The sequence below is a fragment of the Plecotus auritus genome (genome assembly GCF_963455305.1).
Source record: "Plecotus auritus genome assembly, chromosome: 8".
Classification (NCBI taxonomy): domain Eukaryota; kingdom Metazoa; phylum Chordata; class Mammalia; order Chiroptera; family Vespertilionidae; genus Plecotus; species Plecotus auritus.
The window spans coordinates 173656416-173683256 of record NC_137782.1 but is presented as its reverse complement, the minus strand read 5'-3'; the positions used below and the strand labels follow the sequence as shown (position 1 = coordinate 173683256).

Genomic DNA, 26841 nt, shown 5'->3' with positions numbered 1-26841 from the left:
GGTTGGAAGTGGGAGACTGGCGGGGTCCAGCAGTGAGAGGGGTCCGGGAGAGGGGAAGGGCAGGCACAGGACCGGGCGGCTCAGGGAGGCCACACCGCAGGGACCCACCGGGCCTCCACCCGAGGGGAACCCGGTTAGGAGGCCGTCGCAGTGTCCAGGGGCTGTCACGTGGTGGACAGGTGCGATGGGTGAGCAAGGGGGCTGGGAAGCCGGGCACGTGCGGGGGGCAGGCGAGGAGGGCGACGTGGGCGCTCCCCCGGGCGCCGAGCCAGAGGCCTCCTGAGCGAGTGGACGCCAACCGAGAGGTGAAGGGCAGGAGGAGGTCGCGGCGCTTCAGGGACTCCTGGCGGGAAGGTGCCGAGGCAGCCGAGCGGCGGGCTGCGGGGCGCCGGGGTGGGTGCGGCAGCCGGCGGCGAGGCTCCAGCGCCCGGCGGCGGAGGGCGTGGGTGGCCGGGCGGCAAAGGCAGAGCACCTCGCGCTCGGGAAGGCGGCGCCAAGGCCCGGCCCGGCCCCCAGGTGGGCGGTCGAGGGCGCGACGGCGGGGCCGAGCGGCGACACAGCGCCCGGCAGCCCGGGGTGGGCGCGCGGAGGCCAACGAGGGGCGGCAGGTGCGCGCGAGTCGGCACGGGCGGGAGGCACCGGCGCGTCACCCCCTCGGGACTTGGCCCCGTCGCCCCCGTCCGGGCGCCCCGCGCGCCGGCCAATCAGGAGGCGCCGCCGGCCGCCCCGGCCCCGAGGCCCCGCCCCGAGCCGCCGGCGCCAGCCAATGGGCGGCCGGGCCCGGGCTCCCAGTGCGCGCAGCCCGCGCGGACCCGCTCAGAGCGAGAAAAGCGAACCCAACCCGTCGGGGCTGCCGCTCCGGACCCGCCGCCGCCGCCTCCCCCCGGATCGGGTGTACTGTCCCAACCCGAAAGTCCAGTTCTGCGGCCCGGCAGCGGCGAGCGAGCGCGATGACACAGGAGTACGACAAGTGAGTGAGCGCCGCGCGGGCCGCCCGCCGCCCGCCGCCCGCCGCACCTGCCGCGAGGCCCGGCGGAGCGAGGCCGGCGGGCGCGGGGACGGGCGGGCGCGGCGCGGGGCGAACAGGGGGCGCGCGTCCGTTCTTCTCAGCCCCTCGGCGCCATTGTTCCACCGAAGCCCCCTGGGGGACCCTGGCCTTGGAGACTGGACTCCGTGGAGTCCCCTCCCCTCCCCCGCCTTCAGCGTCCTCGTGGCGGGGGGGCACCCACTGGTGCGCCCCCCTCTCTGCTCCCCGGTGGCCCGGTGCGCGGAGGAGACTCCGGGCGCCCGGCCTCGAGGGCTGCGGCCCTAACGCCCGCCCCGCGTCCCCACCGGCTCGCCCTCGGTTGCTTCTGCCCCGTGGGAGCCCGTGGAGCTCTGGCGACGCGCCGGCGGCTGCACAGGTGGAGTCTCCAGGTGACCCCGCCGCTCCGGGTCAGGGCGCCGGCCAGGGAGACTTGCCACCGGGAGATGCCGGGGGCAGTGCCGCCGCGGGTCCCGCGCTGTCTCTCCCTCCCGTGAGTGAGAACGTGGAGCTGGGAGATGCGCGGGGACCCCCGCACGGTTGGTGGTCATCACAGGCTCCGATTCCGCGCGCTCAGAACCTTGGACATCAGGGGGGTGCGCTTGCAAGGACCGGACGAACGCGCCTTTCGGAGTGTGTGATGAAAGACGTATTTTGACAATGTAAGGTGGTGACATAAGCCGTTGCGTTTAGGGGACACTGGGTGAGGGATAGTTCTGTGTTTTCTTGGCAGCTCTTCTGTAAACGTAACATTGTTCCAAAATTAAAAATATATATATTTAAAAGAACCGCACCAAACCAAATCAGTGTATTTAAGTGTGCTGTTTTTCTGGATGAGCAGGTTCGATATTTAAGTGTGGAATATATCTTAATCGTTTGTTGTAGAACGTGCATTTGGATATTCTGATTTTTCTGAATTACCCCTTGAAGTAACGTATCGGAAGTCTTTGCGAGATGAGCGATGAGAGGACTCCCCCAAGGCAGGGACGAGCCCTGAGGACTAGCAATGGCGTGTCCTGTGAGAAAGTGGACAGAGGCAGCCGGGTTCCTAGTTATTGCTTAATGTACACGTTTAATAAGGCAAATTTCCAAATTTTCGGCCGTGGGCACATTTTGGGAACGTGAGACACGGTCAGGGTGGTCACACACAAGACGATTCACACATGTGGGCTAGGCGTGGGAGAAGGGAAGCTGAAAAACTAGCTTTATGGGAATGGGATGAGCCAAGGGCTGTCATAATCTGTTGCAAGTGGCTATTAGCGCTATTAATAATAGCTTAGCAGGAACACCGGCAAGTCATCCCAGGCGCCCCTGGTTCCGCGGCCGGCATACTGGGTCCCTGGTGGCCCGGGGAAGGAATGGCCCCTTCCTGTGCTTCTAGCTTTTCCTCTCTTTTCTAAACAGCCCCTGGTGTTAGTTCCGTGTTAAAATAGTACCCCACCTCGAGACTTCTTTTCCTACCAAGTGTAAGCGCCCAGGACTTGATGCCCAGCCACGAGGAGAAACATTGGCTTTGAAATAAGACTTACTTTTGACTGAGGATAAATTAAGTTGTCGGATTCCCCTCCCCCCGCACCCCCTTTTCCTGTGTTAAAAACCTGTATCTGTTTTTAAAGGGCCTGGGTGGTTGCCAAGCCCTAACCTTTGTTGATGACTTGAAAAGATAATGAGTCTTTCTGCATTCACTTTTAGAGGAGGTAGGTCACCTTTAGGCAATTTACGTATTTCGTTTGTCTGTCGCAATGAGAACCCAGGTTTGCTTGTTAGAATAGTGATCATTTCAGAGTCGTTCTGAACATTTAACTTTTTTTTTTTTTCCCCCTTAAACAAAACAACGCACTTCATTTGGCTGGAGTGAGCGTTCTACTTTTTCTCTTTATTGACTTATTAAATAAATAGTGCCAAACGGAGACTGTTTGCATTTCAAGTTTTTTAAATCAGTCTTGTTTGCTTTAATCTCTTAAATCAGATCTTCTGTAAGAGTTTACTAAGACCCACGTTGGTTTTCTCTGGATTATTTTCCCACCAAACTACCGTGTTAAGATGAAACAGGTCTGGCCCCGTGTGGAAAACGGGTAGAGATTTTAAAAGCCAGATTTCCCCTCCTGTTCTCTTAAAAATCTTTCTGTTCAGTGGCTCCGTTTATTGTTGTAGATTCTTAAGCGTTTATCTCCAAGATAAACAGTTAACTCCCAGGCCAGAACGTTGTGCCTGCTTATTGATTTACAGCCCCCTTTGGCCACATTCCATGCTCAATCTGCCGGCAATCAGTAGAATATTCTTTCTCCTATCCCCCGGAGGACTGAGCGGAGTATCCCTTCTTCTTCCCGCCCCTCCTCCTCTCCCTGGCGGCGGGAGAGTTTCTGAGGCATGGCATCAGCAGGAGAGAGCGGAGTAACGTGTAGCAGCATGAGGCCTGCGCCGCACATGTTCTCTTGAAGAGGGTACGGCCTGATGGCGCTGCTGAACAGAATCAACCCTGTTTTGCCTTGCCTGGTGTCCTGGGTGTTGGCCTATGTGGAGTGTGGGAATAGCCTGGATTTTCTTGGAGTATCTTTTTTCCCTGCCAAATAGATGTAGGTCCTGGTTCCACGTGTGGGCTCGCTGCAGCTTCCCTGGCTGCCAAAATGCCTTCTATCTTCCTGGGTGACCCATCGGCCTACAACTAAGTGGGCCGTCTTCTGGTCTTGTCATATATATATATTATTGGTTTCAGAGAGGAAGGGAGAGGGAGAGAGAGATAGAGAAACATCAGTGAGAGAGAGTCATTGATCGGCTGCCTCCTGCACCTCCCACACTGGGAATCGAGCCCACAACCCAGGCATGTGCCCTGACCGGAAGTGAACCGGGACCCCCTGGTTCACAGGTCAGCTCTCAACGACTGAGCCACGCCCAGGCCAGGCTTCTGGTCTTAATTTACTTGATTGGGTTATTGACGAAACAATGGCCTCTTTTATTGGGAGGACATCAATGGATTGGTTGTGTGGTTCTTTAAAAATCAGCGTAGGCTGCCTTGCAGTAGAAATACGTACATGTGTTTGTTTTCTTACTTTCCCTGAAGCAAACGGCCAGTGTTGGTTCTTCAGAATGAAGCACTGTACCCCCCGCGGCGCTCCTACACCAGCGAGGATGAGGCCTGGAAGTCCTTCCTGGAAAACCCTCTCACGGCAGCCACCAAGGCGATGATGAGCATCAACGGGGACGAGGACAGCGCGGCCGCGCTCGGCCTGCTCTATGACTACTACAAGGTCGGTGCGCCCGCCCTGCGCCCCGACGCCCGCCCGTGCGCCTGGCTCAGCGGCCTCTAAAACAGTAATTTGCTGGGAGGGTGTCCTGCACGTTGCTTCTGCAGTGACTATAAACAGTTTAATGAGGGCTTTGAATGACTACGGTTCAAAGCTGAGCATCTCCGATCCTAGAATCAAAGGGCTGTTTTCCAGTCGTGAGAGGTGGCCAGCCGTCCTGCCCTCTCTGACGGGGAGGCCGCGGGAAGGAAGACGGTGGGTGTCTCGCTGAGACGAACGTTGACTGGAGGCGTTTCTCGGTGCTGTCAGAGCGGCAGGGTCCGTTCCGACATAACCGGGGCGATTTCCTTTTCCCGAAACGAGGCTGTAGGATAAGCCTTTGCTTGGGTTGCGTTTGGTTGTAGGCCTCAGGAGAAACAAACTGCGTTTTCTGGTCGTGGACTTCCCAGTTCCCAGGTCAGGATAGGTTTTGTTTCCTGTTTCTAGAGATTCGGATGAGTCTTCATTAAACAGTCTGTCCTCTGGCAGGAGTTTCACACCGTGTTCACATACATGACACCGCTGTTCTGTTTTATTTTATTTACTTATTATTATTCTTTAAATATGTGTGTATTGATTTCAGACAGGAAGGGAGAGGGGGAGAGAGAGATAGAAGCATCCATGATGAGAGGGAATCATGGATCAGCTGCCTCCTGCACGCTCCACACCGGGGATCGAGCCCGCCACCCGGGCCTGTGCCCTGTGCGAACCACAGCCGCCTGGTTCATAGGCTGATGTTCAACCCCTGAGCCTCGCCTCCCGGGCGACACCCCTGCTTTGTATCGCCCTCCTGTCCGCGCAGTTCTCGCTGCCACTCACTGATCACCGGGACTCTGCCCGGGTGTTCACACTGTGTGCGCGGCTCCGATGCCTCCAGAATCCCGACAGCGTACGTGGCATTCCCCCCAGTTCCCAGAGGAGAACACTGCTGCTCTCGGGTCACACCCTCGCGTGTGCTGTAGCCAGGATTCCAGGCCGGGGCTGGTGTGTGCCAAAGCGATCCTCTTCGGTGTGCCGCGCCGTCTCCCGGGGGCTGCGCTGTGCCTGCGGTCCACGTGGCAGTTCTGACCCATAGCAGACACGCGGGGCGGCTACCTAGGACGCTTCATTTTGGCCATCGTTTTGTCTTGAAAACTTCCAAACCCATAGAAAGCTTAAAAAAAAAACAAAACGGGCAGTCGCTCTTTAATGCTTTCGCCTGGATTGACCAGTGGCCTGCCTTCTGGTCCATTCTGGCCCTCTTTCCTTTCCCGGACACAAGAGATGCAGAGGGAGAGCCAAGAAGATGGTGTGGTTGTCAAAATTCGGGTGGGACCTGCACAAAGATGTAATTATTTTTTTGGTAGGAGGTCACGTGGGCGACGTGTTGTGCTTCAGGGGTGAGGTAGCATCTTTTTCTTTGCCTGAGAATGGAGGCGTGGGGAGTAACTAATGGTGCTGGGAGAAAGCCTGTCTGGGCAGCGTAGCCACTGAAGGTTCCCTCCAAGTGGAACTTACTATGTAATCTGTTCTTTTGATGGCGGTTTTATTGACTCAATCAGTGGAAAAGCCGTAAGCTCCTGAGTGCTAATTAGGAAGTTTGAAGTTACACGTTTATAACTGAGTGCCGGGAAGACTGATGCCATGATCCCAGTGGCAGAGGTCGTGTGTGTGTGTGTGTGTGTGTGTGTGTGTGTGTTAAATAAAGGGCCCTAAGCGTATTTTACATCTGAGGAGGAGATAAGCTTTCGTGTCTGTGCATTCAGGGAGACCATCTTCGTAGTGCTCTACGTCACGCTGCTTGTGACAGGTGGAGGGCTCTTTGTTGAGAGTTAGAAACATCAGTGAGAGAGAAACATCGATCAGCTGCCTCCTGCACGCCCCCTACTGGGGATGTGCCCGCAACCAAGGTACATCTCCTTGACCGGAATCGAACCCGGGACCCTTCAGTCCGCAGGCCGACGCTCTAGCCACTGAGCCACACCAGCCAGGGCTGTTTGTTTGTTTTTCAATGAACTGACTTACCATCAGTCATTCTTACGTAACAACTCTGGTAAAGCTTTAAAAGCACATTATTAACACAGGAAACAATACAGTTTTTCCCTTCAAGGCTAAAGTAAGTTTCAAACATCTTAGCCGTTTGGGAGTGCACATTGGGAGGAAGTCTCAGTGGGGTGATGCCTGCAGTACTGACTCCCAGTAATGTTTGCCTGCTTCCACCGCCTGTGCAAAGAAGAGCAGAATCAAAAAAAGAACAGCCCTGGCCGGTGTGGCTCAGTAGGTAGAGCGTCAGCCTGCAGACCAAAGGGTCCCGGGTCTGATTCCGGTCAAGGACCTCGGTTGCGGGCTCCTCCCCGGCCCAGGCCCTGGTCAGGGCGCACGCAGGAGGCAACCCATCGATGTGTTTCTCTCACATCAACGTTTCTCTCTGTCTTTCCCTCTCTCTTCCACTCTCCCTACAAATCAGTGGGAAAAGATCCTCGGGTGAGGATTAGCAGCAACAACAAAAGGAATAGAGCAAACTGGGTTCGATTTGTCCTTTGGGTAACGGACCGTGATAATCGCAAAGTATCTAAAGAAACCGGTCACTCGAAGCCAGCCTTTGGCTCTTGGGAGGCACTGCTAGGTGACTGATCCCTTTGACTGACCTCCGATCCAAAAGGAAGAGTAGCAGCGAGAACGCTGAAAGAGCCCCGTGTGTTTCAGTAGCTTCCTGTCCATTACGTTACGTCCGTCAGTGGCTCAAACCAGGCCAGCGGTATTCCTCCTACGAGGTGAAACCCACCCTCGGGGCAGTCGGTGTGTGACCCCTGAGTTTGTTCGGCAACTAAGCGTGGGCTTTTGCATATCCACCCGGTGAGCGGCTGGAAGCTCTGGGGGGCAGATGCCGCTCGCTCCTCCTGTCCCCGGAGCCTGGGGTTCGGGAGGCTGTGCCTGCATTTCGCGGAGTAAGGATTGAACTGTTGTCACGTGTGTCACTACCTCAGGTGCCGAGAGAGAGACGGTCATCCACAGCCAAGGCCGACGTCGAGCACCCCGAGGCCGATCACAGCAAAAGGTAATGTCTGCTGGAGAAATGCCGGTGTCGGTGACAGCGAGGAGCGTCTGTTCACGTGAACAGGTGCCAGTGGAAGAGACCGTCTGAATTCAGGGTTCATGACGGCTGGCCTCTCACCAGGTGTGATTCCGTCGCTCTGGAAGTGACCAGTTCCCGTGGAGGGGGTGGCCTTTCTCCGCCTCCAAAGGCGTGTTTTTAGTGCTAGCATAAGTGTTTGCTTGTTTGTCTTGGATGTTCTCTGGGAAGGATGTGGCTTACAGCAGCAAGGGGGGGAGGCGTCCATTAAGAAAACGGAGCACCAACGATCTTGAACAACTGCCTAAGCCAGCTGTGGGCAAACTACGGCCCGCGGGCCGGATCCGGCTGTTCTGTCCGGTTCTCTTGCTCTCCCCTCCGCTCCTTTACTTTGAATTTATATTAGTTCACACAAACACTCCATCCTTGCTTTGGTTCCGGCCCTCCGGTCCAGTTTAAGAACCCATTGTGGCCCTCGAGTCAAAAAGTTTGCCCACCCCTGGTAAGCAAAACTTAATAAAGTAAATTCGACTGTATTCCAAACTCCTGTTGAAGATATTAAAAAATATATATTTCAGGTTAAAACTTGCAGAAAACTAAAGGCTTGGTGTTATAGCCATAAAAAATTTTTAAGTGTACCTTTAAAATTGCCCTGTGTTTGCCCTAGCCCGTGTGGCTCAGTGGGTAGAGGGTTGGCCTGTGGACTGAAGGGTCCCTGGTTCAATTCTGGTCAAAGGCATGTACCCCGGTTGCAGGCTCCATCCCCAGCCCTGGCTGGGGTATGTGTGGGAGGCAACCAATTGATGTGTCTCTCTCACATCAATGTTTCTCTCTGTCTGTCTGTCTCTCCCTTCCACTCTCTCTTAAAATCAATAGAAAAATATCCTCAGGTGAAGGTTAAAATTTTTAAAACATTAAAAATTGCCCTGTGTTCTAGTCTGTGTAATATGCAAATCGACCGAATGGTGGAACAACCGGTCAGTGGGGGGCAGGGCTGGCAAGCAGGTGGGGCCAGGCCAGCCAAGGCATGTGCCAGCAGGCAGAGGGAGGAGACGGTGATGGGGGGAGGGGGCGTTGAGGGGAGGCGGTGACCAGCGGCAGCGGTGGGGTTATGGAGGGTGGGGCAGGGCCGGCCACTCACCGGCTGACGCCATCCCCTGATTGGCCCACCCGGTCACCTCCCGCAGAGGGAGGCCGGTGGCAGAGGCAGTGGCAGGGTGATGGGGACGGGGCCAGACGCTCGCTGGCCAGTGCCGTCCCCTAATTGGCCCGCCCGGTTGCCTCCCACAAAGGGAGGCTAGACTGTGGCTTAGGCCTGCTCCCCATGGAGAGCGGGCCTAAGCTGTCAGTCAGACATCCCCTGAGGGCTCCTGGACTGCGAGAGGGTGCAGGCCAGGCTGAGGGACCCCCCCACGTGCACGAATTTTTGTGCACCGGGCCTCTAGTTAGTAATAAAGCAATAGAACATTTTTAGAGGAAGAATGGCCACTCAGAACCCCACTGTGCTGACGGCGTCTGTGTTTTTACTCTTTGGGTCTGCACGTATATTTTATGTGGTCGGGGTTGTAGTCACAGATAGGGTTTGGTAGTAAGCGTTCTTCTACTAGTATTTCCTATGTTGCTGTTTAATCTTCATAATTACCCCTTGGCAAAGGGCTTATGGCTTTTATTTTTACTTTTTATCATGGGACTTTTCAAACAGCAAAAGTAGAGAAATACTATAAACCCACACGTACCATTATGTTGGAACAGTCACAACATAATTCCTCTTGTTTAATCTACTCTTATCTTCTTCAACTTTTTTTAAAGGACATTTTTTATATCAGAGAGAGGAAGAGAGACATCAGTGGTGTATGCGAGGCAACCAATCGATGTTTCTCTCTTACATCAATGTGTTGTTTTTTCTCTCCCTCCCTTCCTCTCTGTCTCTAAAATCAATAAAAACATACCTACCTGGCCATTGTGGCTCAGTGATTGAGCGTTGACCCAAGAACCAGGAGGTCAGGGTTTGATTCCTGGTCAGGGCACCTGCCTGGGTCGCAGGCTAGATCCCCAGTAGGAGGGTGCAGGAGGCAGCCAATCAATGACTCTCTCATCACTGATATTTCTCTCTCTCTAGTCCTCTCCCTTTTTCTCTGACGTCAATAAAAGTATATTTAAAAACAAAACAAACAACAACAGCAGACATATCCTCGGGTGAGGCTTTTAAATGAGTGAATGAATGAATGAGTGAATGAATGAATGAGTGAATGAATGAATGAGTGAATGAATGAGTAAGGAAATAAGTAGGAAAAGCTGTCGAAGTGCCGTTAGCAGCGACGCAGGCTCCGTCTCTTACAGAAACGGCATGCCAAGCGGGAGCGAGCAGCCCCTCGTCTCGGCCGGAGAAAACAGAGTGCAGGTCCTGAAGAACGTGCCGTTCAACATCGTCCTTCCCCACGGCAGCCAACTGGGCATCGATAAGAGAGGCCACCTAACGGTTCCAGATACAACCGTCACCGTCTCCATAGCAACGATGCCGACCCACTCCATCAAGACGGAAGCCCAGCCGCACGGCTTTGCTGTGGGGATCCCCCCAGCAGTGTACCATCCCGAGCCCGCTGAGCGGGTGGTGGTTTTCGACCGGAACCTCAACGCGGACCAGTTCAGCTCTGCGGCTCAGCCCCCAAATGCTCAGAGGCGAACGCCAGACTCGACTTTCTCGGAGACCTTCAAAGAAGGCGTGCAGGAGGTACCGCATCTTCCTGGGGGCCGCGCGGTGCCTAAGTATCGGGTTCCACCCCTTCCTTGTTCTGTAAGCCTGAAACTCAGCCGGAAGTGCGTGGATTAGGAACAGAAGTGTTTGGCGTTGTTTTTTCTTTTTTTTTTTTTTTAAGAGAAGAGGCCCCTGGCAGTAATTTGTAAACGAACCCTGTAAAACCAGACATTATCATCAGGGGCACATGGCTAATCTTACCAGCAGCTGAGTTAACGATTACGATTCCAGCTCCGTGATTTGCTGGAGCAGGAGAAAGAGAAGCCCCACACGCAGTTTTTCATCAACAACAGATAGATCCCTAGGGTGTTTTCGGCTTCTGTCCGAGACCAAAACCAGCTCCCTGCAGCTGGTCTCCGTGGAAAACGGTTTATCGTGGAGTGGTTCGTGTGGTGTTGCGGGGTTGGCAGTATTGTCAGGGAGGCAGGTGGATCCCGATGGCAGGCGTGGGGTGTGAAGTTTACAAACGAACTGCACATACTTCTGAGGCTTGAGGGTGAGGAACGTGGCGCTCAGGTAAACGTTAGGCACTGAAGGGGTTTGAAACTGTATTTCATGGTGGGGCAGGGCGTGGGAGTGGGGTGTCTCTGCTCATGGAGATAGGAGTGGAGGAGTAAGGCTGCTGAGAAAGTCCACCCAGCCCTGTGCGAACTTGACACCCTGTCTGAACGTGGTCCCACGATGGCGCTGACTCCTAAGCGTCACGAGACGTTGGTTGCAGGCCCTTGAACTTGAACAGAATTAGGGTGTGTGGGAAAGGCGGGGAGGGAACCAGCGAAGCACTTTGTGGGTTACCTACTTAGATGGTTTTCATGTAATTGGGTGGCATATACAATGGATATTTTCCTTTTTAACTTTCTTTTTTAAGTTTTCATAGAGCTAAAACTTGATTTTCAAACCAATGTTGAACGAGTAGTGGGCTGCTGTAAGCCCCAGGCTCTTACGCTGGCCCAGACGCTGGCCTCGGGCAGCCTGGGACCGAGGAGCAGCTGCGCTCATCCCCTTGATGTTGCAGGTTTTCTTCCCCTCGGACCTCAGTCTGCGGATGCCCGGCATGAACTCAGAGGACTATGTTTTTGACAGTGTTTCTGGGTAATAGTTGTCTTTTCATTTGATTTAACTTCCGGCTTTGGTGACGTTCCTTTTTCGATCATTTCATCTTGGAAAATCAGAGGTGGCTTTCGCGGGCTTTCTCCTGGGCCTCGCTGCAGTTCCCGGGGCAACAACGCCTTTCTCTGCCGTGGACGGTGCTGCGCGCTTTCCGTGGGCGCCCCGAGCTGCGGCCATGCCCCCCCTTCTCGGTGTCGTGCTTCTCCCCGCTGGGTTTCCTCTGGTCGGGGGTCGATGGAGCTGCGAGGAGAGGGAGGGCTTCCGTTAGAGCCGAGGTGCCAGAGTCTGTTCCAGAGGCACCGTTCCTGAGCATGTGGGAATAGCACCAGGGGCTAAAGGCTTCCTCTTCTCCATTAGCCTCCCTCGGGATAACTCGAACAAGTCAGCCTTTTTCTGACCTGATGACCGCTTTTAAACCTCCCCACAGGGTACCTCACCCTCGGAATATGAGTATTTATTTCCCAAGTTAGTGTGAACATATAGCAACACCTCCAGGTTTTTCTGAAAGAGTTTAAGATTTCATTTTATAATTTTGCTTTATGTATTTTTTCCGTGTGTGTATTTTGTCGTTAAAGATTTCGTATTTAAAAGTCTGGGATTTTTAAAGAATAATAAGATAAAGTCTAGGGTTTGATGGGAATTGAGACTTCCCGGAAAGGCCTGCCCCCGGGCCGGAGGCACAGACTCCCAGGGCCCTGGGGCCTGGGCCAGGGGAGGGCTGACCCGGGGTCAGACAGTGAGCGCTCCGGGCCTTCCGTGCGGCCGTGTCCAAGGCCCGGCTCTGCTGCCGCAGCGCAAAAGCCACTGCCTGTGACTCGGACCCGAGGGCGTGGCTGTCTTCCACACGTTTTACATCTTTCTCACAAAAACAGATTTACTTTATTCATAGAAACGGTGTTATTTGCCAACCGCAGGCCTAGGCGGGTGATGGGACAACTGCAGGGGGCCCTCGGGCTGTGGCTCGAAGGTAACAGGAAATGCAGAGCAGCGAGGAGTGCCCGTCAGGGACCTTCCAGCCACAGCAGGAGCAGCCAGGGAGCGCTGTGCAGAGCAAAGCGAACGCGGCCGGGGCGCTGCCGGCCACTGCGGGGCCTCTGCTGGCCAGCGTCAGCCTGACGGCCCGTCTCGTGAGGCTTCCTTCCAGAGACCTTTCCACGTATGAGCATCTGGAATATTCTCAGCCTCCCAGCTTCTCCCTGTTAGCATCACTCCGTGGAATTTCCACAGGCCTCTGTAGTCCCACGTGGGTGAAACGTGAGGCTTCTGTGTGGCTCAGATCAGGTTTATCATGGGGAAAGCGGCCCCTGCTCTGGGTCATAGGACGTGGTCATAGGACATGTCCGGGGCCTGCTGTCTCCTACATCCACACCGCCGCGCTTCGAGACTGAGCTAGAGCATGGAGGACGCTTCCGAGGGAGCGGTCCCAGACCCGCGACTTTCTCTTCTTCAGGAACAACTTCGAGTACACGCTGGAAGCCTCCAAATCGCTTCGCCAGAAGCCGGGAGACAGCACCATGACCTACCTGAACAAAGGCCAGTTCTACCCCGTCACCCTGAAGGAAGTGAGCAGCAACGAGGGGATCCACCACCCCATCAGCAAAGTGCGGGTGAGTCCCCGGGGCAGGCTCTCGGCGCTTACCGTTGCCAGGTCTGGGGCGGGTCCAGATCTCCAACAGCAGCGCGGAGCCTCTCCAGTGGAACCTAACGCCGAAGGCGCTGTCCCCGCGATGCTCCCCCGGCATCGCCCTCCCGCTGAAACGAGTTCTCTCTCCTAGAGCGTGATCATGGTGGTGTTTGCCGAGGACAAGAGCAGGGAGGATCAGCTGAGGCACTGGAAGTACTGGCACTCCCGGCAGCACACAGCCAAACAAAGGTGCATTGACATCGGTACGTAGCTCGGAGCCGCGCCTGTTCCCCCGGTGCAGCGGCCAGCTCCCCCAGCAGTTATTGTTGGCGGCGACCAGCTTCCTGCCGACAGCGTGTGAATGTGTGTGCCAGCCACCGACCTGGCGCAGAACTGTCCTCGGCCTCCTGGCACCCGTGCTCTTCTCGTTGCTTCCTTCTTGGGGGCCTGTGCCCCTGCAGCTCTCCGTGTGGCGCCGGGCCAGGCGCTGCAGAGCAGCTCACACGGTGCCCGCTTTCCGGTCTGCAGGTTTCCGGGAGGGCACGGCCTTGCGGGCATCGGACCACCTGGAGGTGATAGTGAGGGAGAGGGGAGGCAGTCCCCAAGGGGAGGGCAGCAGTGCTGGCGTGCGGCTCCCTGCAGGCTCCCCGGCTGCGCCGCGGCCTGGCCTGTCCGCACTCAGACCCGGAGAGCCTCGCCGGGCAGGGCAGCGGCGCCACGTCCGCAGTGCAGTCGCTTTGCGAAACCCCGTTCCTGCCGTGTGCCACGTTTTCATGTAGAGCCCTCGTCTGTCTAATAGGGAGACGGCCCCTCACCTTAGTGCGACTCCTGTCCTTGGCCTCTGGGGATGCTCACGGTCTCTCTCCGAGGAATGAAAAGAACCGAGGCCTCCTCGTGGCTCTCGGAGTGGTTTTGTGACCCGGGGACAGTGGTTTACCCATTCTTAGGCCACGGAGCTCCTTTTACATAATGAGAGAAGGTTAAAGGCATCTCAGCCCGCCTCTGTTACAGAACTGCCTTCCTTCATGTTCTAAACTTCCCTCTAATGAGAGAAAGTCAAAGGCATCTCAGCCCGCCTCTGTTACAGAACTGCCTTCCTTCGTGTTCTAAACTGCTCTCAGCTCCACAAAGCGTTAATGTCAGTGACCCGAGGTGATCACATGAAACATTGGATCTCACCGTGGCCTGCGAGCATGGCTGTTGGACTGAGAGATCACAAGTGCCGTTTCTGTTTGTCACTCGTAGCCGACTACAAAGAAAGCTTCAACACCATCAGCAACATCGAGGAGATCGCGTACAATGCCATTTCCTTCACCTGGGACATCAACGACGAGGCGAAGGTAGGCCATGCCGCCGGGACCCCAGTGCCGCCGCCTGACGGTGGCGGTGGGAGGGGCTTAATGATTTGACAACGGACGTTTTTACAGTTCTGCGTGTTTTCATTTCTTTTTTAAAAATATATTGACTTTTAGAGGAAGAGAGGGAAACATCGATTTGTTGTTCCGTTTATTTACGCATTTACGGGTTGATTCTTTAAGTGCCCTGACCAGGGATCGAACCTGCAGCCTTGGCCTATCGGGACGACGCTCCAACCGGGGCCGCACCTTTTCATGTCTTTGCTGAGGAATAGGGAGATAGCTAGGAAGATAGCTAGAGCTGTCAGTCGTGATGTGCATGGAAACGGGTCGGGGTGTGGGGAGGGGGGGGGACTTGGGGAGAAGAAGAACAGCTGTTGTCTCGCCAGCCCTGTGCTTGCTTCCCTGGGTGTGTGAGCCACCGGAGTGGGCCAGCGCGCAGATTCGGGGGGGAGGTTGCCACCTGCGGGGCGGCCTGCGACCGCCTCCCTCCCCTTCACTGTGCTTCGCTCCCTCGTCTGCCAGCAGACGGCATGCGTCTCCTCCCTCCTTCAGGGCTGGAGGGTGCGGCTCTGAAGCTGGTGGCGGTCTTCAGGAGGCCCTAATACAAGTCTCGGTGGCAGTGGTGTTTCACGTTGTCACCTGTGAAGACAGTCGTTTAAGAGTCGCTTAGGCGTGATCACAGGCGTGATCACAAGTGAAGAAGTGCCCCAGTTCAGAGGGCCATGTGGGTGATTGGAATTTTCAGTGCCTTTTAAGAAAACGTCAGCGTGTTCTCAGGTCACTCCTGCCTTCCCCTTGCGGCAGGAATTCCTCTCTTCGCCAAACGATTAGGTTCTGGGGTTTGTTCCTTTTCGTTCGTGTCAGGACACTGCAGTGGATGCTGAACTACTGCAGGGTCTTACTTTTCACCGCTTGGGTTGCTTCCAAACCAGGGGTCCTCAAACGACGGCCCGCGGGCCACATGCGGCCCGCCGAGGACATGGATCCGGCCCGCCGGGTGCCGCTGCCTGTCCTGCTTAGCAGCCGACGCGTCCCGGGCCCGCAGTGTGCATAGGAATTTGTTCATAGTTTTTTCTTTAAACTATAGTCCGGCCCTCCCACGGTCTGAGGGACAGTGAACTGGCCCCCTGTTTAAAAAATTTGGGGACCCCTGCACAGCGGGATGCTCGAGAACCTCGTGAAGCTGTATATAATCGCCTGCCTTCCTGCCTGTGGCGTCGTGTGGAAGGCAGAGGTGTGTCTTTAAGGCTGTGGATGCGACCGGGGTTGCTGTCTGTCAGGAAGCGCTGAGGTGCTGCTGGGACCACCTCGATCCTACACACGCGTCCCCAAGCTGCTCAGTGCGGAGCCGGTGCGTGGAGAGGCCATGGATTCACTGCAGAGGAGCTCGAGGAGGAAAAGTAAACTCTCCATCGTCTGTAATTGTTGCAGTCATTTTGAAATTAAATATAATAGGCTCTGTGCTGGCTCCTACCAGCCTTTTAAGAGGGTTGGCCCAGTGCCCTCTGGGTACTTCGGTTCTTACCGAAAACCGGAGAGATCGGCACGTAGGGACCAACTGAGAAGCTGGAGGAGCTGAGGAAGCCCGCCCGTCCCGGTTTCACAGGTCGGACTTACTTGTGACCTTGAGTTAGTCCTCTGGTTCCCCGCGTCTCCCCTTCGGCCGCCCAGGAAAGTAAAGAGGCTCCGGGCGGCTCCCGTCCTGCGGGCGTGTGGTCGGGACTGACCCACCTGTCAGGTGCGGGAGGTCCTGGCAGAGCGGCCAGCGACGGGCTGGGCGGGGGCTGTTTGCTTGCTGTGTCGCTCAGGGAGGAGGCCTGAAGCCGGTGACCACGGGTGGGGATGGTGGCTCCTGGTATTGGGAAGGCCTCCGTGTTTGTGTGGAAGAGAAACCGCGTTGGGGGCGTGCCCTAAGCGGCCTTCATTGCGTTGTTAATTGGTTCCATTTCCCGCCCAGACCGCCAGCGCTGCCTCTGTGGTTAATGAGGCCGCTGCCTTTTGAAGCTGGTGTCAGGCGTGCTGTCAGGGAGGCTGCGGGCTCCCGTCTCCCCCGGCCGGGCTGATGTTCGCCGTTTTACACTTAAAGTAATTGGTGCCTTAGGCACCTCGAGGGAGCACCTGGGCGTGCAGAATCTTGTAGGGCTTTTGCTTCTTTTTCTGAAAGCATCCGCTTTCTTGTTCTAATTTAGGACCCGTTTGTTGAGGCTCTGCTCCAGTTTATTCTCCCCCCGCACCCACGAGGGTTTTTGGAGATGGGTGGCGTTCCCCTCCCCCTCCCCCTTCCGTTTAAAGGGAACTGAGGAGGAGTAAGGCCAGAATTCCGGCCCGGGATGACACGGTCCTCCCTGCCGCTCCTGCTCACAAGAGGTTTGAGTCTTGAACCCTCGGCTTCCGTGTGATTTGGGGAAAGTGCTATCAGGCTAGACTCCTGCTGCCCCTGTGCGCCTCCGTCAGCGTCCTCAGACCTGCCGTCACACGGCAACCTGAAGCACAACTGGGACCTGTCCAGCCTCGTTCGCTTTCAGAGTGCTGGTGGGGAGGACGAGGCTGAGACGGCAGGACATTTTGGGAACGGTCCCCCAGGAGCGTTGACTGCACTGGGCAGACCTGCTGTCTGCTTCTCCCTTCTTCTGAGCTCCACACACAGCTGGGTTGGTTTGGGTCGTCAGGCATCTCCTAGAGCAGCCGTGGGCAAACTACGGCCCGCGGGCCGGATCCGGCTGTTCTACCCGGTTCTCTTGCTCTCCCCTCCGCTCCTTTACTTTGAATTTATATTAGTTCACACAAACATTCCATCCATGCTTTTGTTCCGGCCCTCCGGTCCAGTTTAAGAACCCATTGTGGCCCTCGAGTCAAAAAGTTTGCCCACCCCTGTCCTAGAGTCAGACACCTCTGGACGAGTTAACGGTGATCAGATGCTCACATTTCACTGTGCGACACCTTAATCGCATGGCGGCCCTCCTGACGTGTGCAGCCGAGACCAGCTGCTTGGGGTGAGTCGGGCAGGAAGAAGCAGTTCCCTTTGAAGCAGTAAAAGGTGGCGCCCCGGTGCCAACACTCAGAGTCTGTAAGGCAGGAGGGCGTGGGCCCCTGTGGGAGGAGGGGCTGCATAAAGGAGGGCGGGAGGAAGCTGAGCCTCCGGGGGACTCCGGGAGGGATCTCCCCAGAGCCCGCTGTGCACCTGCCCCGTGGCAGGGATGCACAGCCTCGTCCAGCAGGTATCAGTCCTGCTCTGTCCCAGGCATCGTGCGAGGTCCCGGCTGAAACACTGGTGCTGTGTTCAGGTGTGTGTGGGTAAATGGCTTTGTGGGCTGGCCTGAGACCCTAAATCCGTGGTCGGCAAACCGGCTCACGAGCCACATGCGGCTCTTTGGCCCCTTGAGTGTGGCTCTTCCACAAAATACCACGGCCTGGGCAAGTCTATTTTGAAGAAGTGGCGTTAGAAGAAGTTTAGGTTTAAAAAATTTGGCTCTCAAAAGAAATTTCAGTCGTTGTCCTGTTGCTATTTGGCTCTGTTGACTAATGAGTTTGCCGACCACTGCCCTAAATGCAACATCCTGATTTCTAAGGAAAAGTGTGCTTCTGTACCGCCTCACAGATGCACTTCAAAGACACGCGTGATTTATGTATCGGGATTGTTTGTTCTGCTCATCGCGGTCGTCCCAAAACCAAGTGAGAAATTCAGGCTGGGCCGCACGCCGGGCCGGGGGTTTGCATCGAAGCGCTCACAGCGGGGTGGGGATCTGGTTGGCCACATGAAGTAGGGCCCCCCCAAAGCCTCGAGATCCGAAATAAAGAGAGGGGCCCGGCGGCGTGGCTCAGTGGGTGAGCATCGACCTAGGAACCAGGAGGTCAGGGTTCGATTCCCGCTCAGGGCACAGGCCCGGGCTGCAGGCTCGATCCCCAGTGCGGGGCGTGCAGGAGGCAGCCGATCCATGATTCTCTCTCATCACTGATGTTTCTCTCTCTCTCCCTCTCCCTTCTCTCTGACCTCAATAAAATATTAGAAGAATTTAAGCTAACTAGAGGGAACCCAGTCACCCAGAGGGCACGAACTCCTTTGGCGGGCTGTGCGGGCGCTGTGGACGGCGCCTCATCTGTGCTCACACTCAGGGGCAGTCCCCCCTCTGCGCCCACAGAAGCGCTGGGTCTCCAGGTGGGAGCGTGTGTGCTGCGTGGTCATCGGAACGCGGCCACCCGGGGAGGCGGGACCTGGGCCCGAATGGAGGGACTGGTGTGAGGGGAGGGTATTTACAGCGCAGCCTCTCACCGGTGGGGCAGCGCCGAGGGGCACAGGCAAACCGCCGGGGAGAGCACCCTGCTCCCGAGAGGGCACTCTGCGTGGAGGTTGGAGGGGTGGCGTGGAACTACAGAGGGGTGGGAGGTAGACACCAAAGCACAGCTGTATGGACTCGAGTGAGAACGGGGCAGCCACGTGGGAGGGAGCCCTGTCCCCCCCACCCCCCGGGCGGCGTTGGCGGTGGGGTGCAGACATGCTCCATCACAGCCCACCCGCCGAGTGGCCGCCAGGGAAGCCGCCGCAGCTCGCAGCGAGGCTCAGTCTGACCCGCGTGCCGCGTGGCCTCCGCGAGGGTGAAGCAGGCCTTTCACAGCGGTGCTGACCCGGGCCGTGAACTGCCCCACCCCGTGGTTTCCCTTAGAGCCGGCTCAGTCCTCAGCCAGACCCCGGCCCAGCTGCCATGAACGGAGCCTGTCCGCCATCGCCATCCGTCCCTCCCTCCGTCCTAGATGGGGGTCTCATTCCGGTCCCTGTGCGCTGCCTCCAGGCTGAGAGGACCTGCGAGGCCGGCGGGTTCTCCGCGCCCCAGAGGAGCCCTTTCTGCCCCCCCCCATCCCTCAGCAGGGCGCGCCCTGCCCATGGTGCTGGCCTTTGCTGCAGACAGGCGGCCCTGCGCCTCTTCCTGAGTGGGGGGGGGCCCGACAGCCAGTCCCCACTCTGTGTCTTCGCGGCTCCTCCAGCTCTTTGCCCTCAGCGGGTGCTTGGCCCTGGCGAGGGGGAGGGGCAGGCAGAGACGTGACACAACCAGAGCCTCTGTCCCAAAGGGCCAGCCCGTCAGAGAGCACTCACCTCCCCCTTTACCAGCCGTGGGCAAACTATGGCCCGCGGGCCGGATCCGGCTCTTCTATCCGGTTCTCTTGCTCTCCCCTCCGCTCCTTTACTTTGAATTTATATTAGTTCACACAAACACTCCATCCATGCTTTTGTTCCGGCCCTCCGGTCCAGTGTAAGAACCCATTGTGGCCCTCGAGTCAAAAAGTTTGCCCACCCCTGCCCTTTACTCTGCTCTGTCAGCTCTAGGATGGACCCCGCCCGCCCGCCACTCTGAAGGCTGGTCCCTGAGCCCAGGGCTTAGGTGCTTGTTTCAGAGAAAAGGGATCAGAACAGGGTGCGGAGCCTCTTGGGCCCAGAAGCTTCGCCACTGGCAGGCGGGCGGGGTCTGGATGGAGCCTTTGCCTCCTTGTCTTGGGAAGCGCAGGACGGGCCGCTGAGGGGTGGGCCGCTGAGGGGCTCCGGGCTCATTCGGTCGGGGCGCTGCGGCTCTGGCCACTGGAACGGAAGACGTCCTTCCTGTGTGTGCGTGACGTCCTGGGTGTGCGTGTGGGCTGCAGGTCGCGAGCGGAAGAGCAGCTTGCTGTCTTGTCTAGCGTACTGTCTGGAGTTCGTTGTGAGCGCATCGCTTGCCTTTACAGGATTCCGTGCGGGAGGCATCAGCCAAGCGCCCCGTGGACGCGGGCGTGGCCTGTCGGGCGCATGAGGCAGGGGCAGGTCTGGTTGGTCTCCCAGGAGGGAGGGGGGAGCGGTGAGTCAGGCATCTTGTCATTGCAGTCAGTGTGGGCAGGAGACTTAAAACAACAGCGTGTGCTCCCTGCCCAAGTGGAAGAGACGGCAGGAGCTTCGTTCCTTTAAAACCCAGGAGGAGAGACGGGTCACGGCGAGGCAGGCGCGGCTCCCTGGATGAGCTGGGCGACCTGGGTCCCGTCCTTGACCCCTCGGGACGGGCGCTCAGGGTGGCGCTGGAGGCTTCCGGAATGACATCCATTCCGCTCCTGCGTTTCCCTTCGTGCAGTGTGAAGAAACATATTTATCCAAGTGAAGAATAAGACCCTAACTTGGTGCCCCAACGATAGTCACGTTCCTTCTAGGAATAAGTGAGGTCCGGACTGGAAAGGGCGAGGCATTTTTCTTGATGGAAATTTGTGGAGGAGGCCTCTGGCCGGCGGGGATGGAATATGTGCTCTGCTTGGAAGTTGAAAAATCTCTTCCAGTTCTGATTGCGAGAAAGTTTCTCCTTGAAACTCTCTTAGCAGATTTGTTAGACGTCGGTGTTAAAGCCCTTCACAGAGAATACACTCGCCTGCCTACACAGGAGGCTCGTCCAGGTGTAAAATAAATGGATGTAAAATAAACGCGCAGGATCCGGGAGCCTCAGGCTCGAGGCGACAATAGCGCCCATTTTCCTGCGCTCAGCCCGAGGGTGCGGGCCGGCTGGTGGGACGAGGCTGGGCAGGAAGAACCCTGGGCCTGGGCGGGGAGTGAAACCGCCTTGTGAAACGGGTTTGAGGCGCCCTGTCCATTTAGCCAGAGCTGCGCTGTCACTTGAGTTCTCTTTTCATTCTTCTTTTGTGTGGAATTTTTCTCCTTCCTCCACCCGCCACTGTCAAACAATAGCTCCTCTGTGGAGCGCCGTCCTCGACAGCTCCTCACGTTACCCTCCTCCTCCTCCTTCCTGGAAGTGCCCTCCGAGTGGCTTTCTGAATCTGTCATTTCAACCAGTTTTGCTGCTTGTGAGCTAACCCCAGAGCTTTGCCTCCGGCCTGACAGTTCCCGTGAAAACTGCGTTTCCCTGGCACGGAGGTGCCAGGGCTGTGCGGCCCGACGGGCAGGGTTCTTGCATGTGGCATGCCTCCTGTTTGCACGACCGCAGATCCTTCGGTAAAAATGTAAGCGAACTCGCTCCCTTAACCCCCCATTCAGGGGCTTTCCTTTAGCTTTTTTGGAGTGGAAAAGCTCTCGTACTTGGACGTTTTGATTGGAAGTCGGCGTGCCTGCCAAGTCCCCCGTGACCCAGGTGCTCCCCTGTCGCTTCTGGGCCTGGGATGCTGGAATGTGGTCTGTGCTGGTCTGTGTCACACCTGCACCCAGTTCTGCATATTTCAGAGCAAACATTATACTTATTGGGGCCAACAGGTGCCAGATCCCTGCATCTGCCAAGTGTCCTTAAGTTCACCAGGCCTGCTCACTGGGTGTGCCAGGGAAGGCCGCCGCAGGGCCTCCAGCGCCAGCCAGTCAGTGTCTGCCCGCTCCTCGCCGCCCTCTCGCTGTGCCTCTCCCTGGCTCTGCAACCTGTGCAGAAACCGGGGCGCGGGCGGGGGGCCGTGTGGGCGGGCGGCACTGTGGCAATAGCGAGGGCCATGACTCCGTCCTTGTTTCTTCTTCAGGGAAACGCCCACGGCGACGTGAGAAGATTTCGAGTTAGTGCTTTACCTTTCCCACACCCTCTCCGCTCCCCCCCCCCCCCCCCCCGCCCGCCAGTTCCTTATCTTCCCTTTGTGGCCACTCATTGGATCATGGGAGAAATGACACAAGTACTAGTTGCACATATGAAGGCTTTCAGTCCATGCTGACATCTCTCTGGGGTGGGGCTGCTTTTTTCTTTCGGATATATTTTTACTGATTTCAGAGAGGGAGAGAGAGAGAGAGAGAGAGAGAGAGAGAGAGAGAGAGAGAGACACATCGATGATGAGAGAGAATCACTGGCTGCCTCCTGCACGCCCCCTACTGGGGATTGAGCCCACAGCCGGGCATGTGCCCTTGACAGGAATTGAACCCAGTGCCCTTGATTGGAATCGAGCCCCTTCGGTCCGCAGGCCGACGCTCTATCCACTGAGCCAAACCAGCCAGGGGTGTGGTGGGGTTCTTAATCACCTCCCGCCATCTGAGCTGCTGGAGGTGTGACCCCTCGGATTGTCCGATGGGTTAGTGTGGAACTGAATCTTCCTTCTGAGTGTCTGACTCAGCCTCTGGGATCTGATGGGCTTAATCATGAATCAGGCCCATGATACGGAGTAAGCACACGGCCCCTACAGAACCGGTGGGACCGGGGGTGACTTTCTGATGGGGGCGGGGAGGAATACTGACTAGGATTTGGTGTCTGCTGTGCAGTGCGCATTCACTGTTCCTGTCCCGGTAGACATCAGCCAAGGGTTGGATCTTGAGTTCTTAAACTGTTTCCCACCACCCGGCTGGCATGGCTCAGTGGTGGAGCGTCGACCTATGAACCAAGAGATCACGGTTCGATTCCCGGTCAGGGCACATGCCCGGGTTGTGGGCTCCATCTCCATTGGGGGGCGTGCAGGAGGCCGCCACTCAGTGATTCTCTCTCATCATTGATGTTTCTATCTCTCTCTCCCTCTCCCTGCCTCTCTGACACCAATAATAATAATAACAATAACATTAAAAAAGCTCTTTCCCAATTGCTGCTGTGACTTTTATCACTTCATATAACATTGGAAACTGGTGGTTTCCTTCTGTCTGCCTCATGGTGGTGGATGTGGGGGAGAAGAAGCTGTGTTACTGACCTCATGTTTCTCATTCCTCAGGAGGTTTCTGACTAAGAAGAGCTACTTAGAAGTGGTTAGGTGGCCTTTCTGACTGAGGCAGAAGAGAGAGAAATTAAAATTCGCTCTAGGGTTTCTACTTCCAATGTGGATCAGTTACATCCTAGGAGTGAGATTATGGCTATTATATATATCTGCATGTCACGAAGTCGAATTTAATGCCAAATGGTTAAATGCTGAGGACTGCCAGGCCTCCACCCTCCCTGTGAGGTCTCACCGCCACCCGAGCCCGTGACTTCAGTGAAGTTAGACAGGAACGTGACATACACTCCCTCCCCCGTTGGAAGTACAGGGCCTTTCCCTTCATGCCTCGTGGTCGGCACACCCTCCCGCTCACAGCTGTGGGGCGGGGCTCCTTCCCGTCTTCCTGCCTCACTGACAGCTTGTCGCTTCGCTGCTTCTCCAGCCCCTGCTGCTTTTGTGTGGGTTCGAGAGCGTGGAGCTTAGAGCGGGCGACACGGGGCCTGGCTTTGTCTCCGTCGTCGGTGTATGTGTCTTTGTCGTTATTGATCAATTTGACTCATTTCTAACATCTTTATAGGAAACTATGCAAGGAAATTAATCTCTTGCAACTATGTGGAAGGACTGGCTGAAGAAGTCATGTTGCAAGGAGATGACTTCCTTAACTATACATTCGTTCGGCAAATTAGTCACTGCACTCCTCACTGTGAGAATAAAACAATGATTCAGACATAAAGCCTGTCCTCAAACGAGATTTCACTCTCTGTGTCAGGATGCAGGCCATCACCAATGCTCTGACGAGGTGCTGGTTTGATCCCCAGTCTGGGCACATGCCCGGGTTACTGGCTCGATCCCCCAGTAGGGGGCGTGCAGCCGAGTAGTGATGTTTCTCTTTCATCGATGGGTGTTTCTCTCTATCCCTCTCCCTCCTTCTCGCTCTAAAAATCAGTGAAAACATATTTAAAAATACTTGGGGATAATATGTAGATTTTTATAGCCATCCTTTTCCTGTCTCTTATTACCAGCATGTAATTCAGCACCATTTATGCCGAAACCGGTTTGGCTCAGTGGATAGAGCGTCGGCCTGCGGACTGAAGGGTCCCAGGTTCGATTCCGGTCAAGGGCATGTACCTTGGTTGCGGGCACATCCCCAGTAGGAGGTGTGCAGGAGGCAGCTGATCGATGTTTCTCTCTCATCGATGTTTCTGACTCTCTCTGCCTCTCCCTTCCTCTCTGTAAAATATCAATAAAATATATTTAAAAAAAAAAAAAAAAAGATGGCCGCCCCCATGGTGCTCCGCAGCAATGCCCACGGGCACCGCCATCTTTCCATAATTCAGGACCATTTAGTCCTCGGCACTGGGGGAAAATGGACTCAACACCGGAAGAAATGTAAGAAGTAAAGTAACACATAACCGCTGCCACCAAGGGACGGCAGGGTGACGGTGACAGGTGACGCACAGGTGGCAGGTCCGGGCACTCATTGGTTCCTTCCCCCGACCGCGGCGACGTGGGTGGAGTGTGGCCCTTCACCTGCAGTAGAAGCTCAGAGGCTGCCACTCTTAGAAGCGAATCACTTTATCACTCTATTTTAGGTTAAAAAACAGATCCCTTAAGAAGAACACTTCGTCCCTTAATAAAAAACTCAACTAAAAAGAAAATTTATCCAAACTGTCATAAGTGTGGTTCATATTCTTAGAGGGTCTAAAGGTTCACATTTTTATTTTTATTTTTTTTTCAGATATGCCTCAAGTTTATTAAAGATGCCCTATACACACATTTGCTACTAAAAATTGAAAGAGTACATCAAAAAATGTGTTACAACTCAAATGAGTACAAGAATACAGTGTATGCCATGTCATAATTCTTTTCTTAAGGTGTGAGTTTTGTTATATATAATTGATTTCAGAGAGGCAGGGAGAGGGAGAGGGAGAGAGAGATAGACACATCAATGATGAGTGAGAATCCCCCACTTGAGCATGTGCCCTTGCCTGGAATTGAACCCTGGACCCATCAGTCCGCAGGCTGACGCTCTATCCACTGAGGCAAGCCAGCCAAAACCATGTCGTAATCCTTAACAATACCAGAAGGACCTGGATGTGATGGGCAGTGACCACAGCCACACTGAAGTGCTGGTTCCTTCTTGTTCTTCTTGCGGTTTTGAATAGCCTCGTTCCTTCTCCTCAGCCATGTTGGAAGCAGTTCTTTGAGGTCTCTTCTGAGACTTGCCATTGCCCTCACTCCACGTCTCCTCCTGTAAACCAGGCCGTAACTCAGCGTCAGTACGTATTCTTCTCTGTCCTGTTGGGGTGAAAGTTTTCCTGAATCTTCTTCATCGGACAGCGGAGAAAACGGCCCCGTGGAGGGGCCGTTAAGCTCTGTGGGTGAATCCATTGCTAGTGCAGTCACAGGCTGGCGTTCCTCCTAGAACCCGAGGGCAGAGTTCAAGCTGAAGGCGATGCTCAAAAATCTCAAGTTGCTACAAAGTAGCCTGGAAAGAACAGGAGTGGTTCACATTTTTAAAAAATATATTTTACTGATTTCAGAGAGCAAGGGAGAGGGAGAGAGAGACAGAAACATCCATGATGAGAGAGAATCATGGATCGGCTGCCTCCTGCACGCCCCCCACTGGGGAACCTGGGCTTGTGCTCTGACCGGGAATCGAACTGTGACCTCCTGGTTCATAGGTCGATGCTCAATCACTGAGCCACACCAGCTACGCTAAAGGTTCGCATTTTGAAATAATTTTATTCTGCTCATTGAACAAAACCATATTATGAAAGTCACAAGAAGTCATTTCAGTATTATAGTAGCAGTGTTACAAAAACACGCAAAATTCTACCTAACTCTCGCAGTGGGGAAACAGATTAGGACGGTGTTGTTTGGGGGTTGGGTTCCTCTCTGGTACACGGATAAGCACGGCTGTTACTGTCCGGGTAAGTTTTTAGAAGGAACAGCCTTTCAGTCAGCTCACGAAAGAGAACCTCGTATTGTGTACAGGAGTTAGTCAGGCATCATTTAGCTTCTGACTCAGCTCCTTGTAATTTTGGTAACTTGACTGACAAATTCCAAGCGCTTTGTTTTTGTTTGTTTTTAATCCTCACCTGAGGATATTTTCCCCAATGATTTCCAGGGAGTGGAAGGGAGGGAGGGAGGGGGAGAGAGGGAGACAGAGAGAAACATTGATGTGAGAAAGACACCTCAGTTAGTTGCCTCCCGCATGCACCCTTACCAGGGCTGGGGAAATTGCAGCTGAGGTTACACGCCCTTGACCAGGAATCGAACCCGAGACTCCTCCGTCCACAGGCCGACGCTCTAACCACTGAGCAGCCAGCCAGGGCTCCACGTGCTTTGTTCACGCTCTCTTTCCGTGGATGAGGTGGTGAACAGCACTTCCGTGATCTCCCCACAAGTGGAGTGGACCGGCTAAAGCCCCGGATCTGACTGCCGCTGTTGGCGGCGGCGGTCCGCACACGGTACGGGGTTTAGCCTCGGTCTGTGAGCGGGGCGCTGAGCGGGGATCACGCTGGCTCTGTTGCTTTCGCCAGGCTGGCGACCTGTGTTTGGAACACACTGTTCCCTCGTGTCCTTCTCCCCCTCCTTGTTCCCCGTGGAGGAGTGGCGTGTGCAGAGCAGCCCGCTGGTGAACAGCGTGTGTGGCTGCCGTGCGCCTCCTGGAAAGAGCATTGGGTCTTCGTTCTTGCCGGTTCTGTACTTGTGAGCACTGGGACTAAAGAAATCCGTACAACTGAATCCTTTGATCCTGTAAACCTTTATTTGGTGGTTTTTCTCTCATTTGCCAGCTGCGATTTGAAAAGAAATGAATTCCTTTGGAAAGCTGTAAGGGCAGGAACTCTCGGTCAGGAATGAGGACCGAGGACCGTCTTAGGCTCACGGGCGACACGGAGCAGGAACCTGCGTAGCGTCCCCCACCTGCCGAGCCGTCACTTCTGTGCCTCAGGTGGTGGGGGCGGGAGCGGGAGTCACTCATCTTACTTTACGATTATTTTAATAAAGCCAGACTTTTCCTCAA

At 55.5% G+C, this 26841-nt stretch overlaps 1 protein-coding gene across 1 annotated transcript in view; it reads left to right on the top strand.

The window, feature by feature from the left end:
* Positions 1–950: 950 nt before the first annotated feature.
* Positions 951–26841, top strand: part of GRHL1 (grainyhead like transcription factor 1) — a gene marked incomplete at both ends in the record, with an annotated part of 38976 nt that continues 13085 nt past the window's right edge. The window contains 8 exons of the mRNA XM_080683506.1: positions 951–970; positions 4086–4272; positions 7275–7345; positions 9701–10091; positions 11131–11207; positions 12676–12832; positions 13001–13112; positions 14095–14189. Coding sequence (XP_080539632.1) covers positions 951–970; positions 4086–4272; positions 7275–7345; positions 9701–10091; positions 11131–11207; positions 12676–12832; positions 13001–13112; positions 14095–14189 — 1110 coding nt within the window. The remainder of the gene's footprint in view (positions 971–4085; positions 4273–7274; positions 7346–9700; positions 10092–11130; positions 11208–12675; positions 12833–13000; positions 13113–14094; positions 14190–26841) is intronic.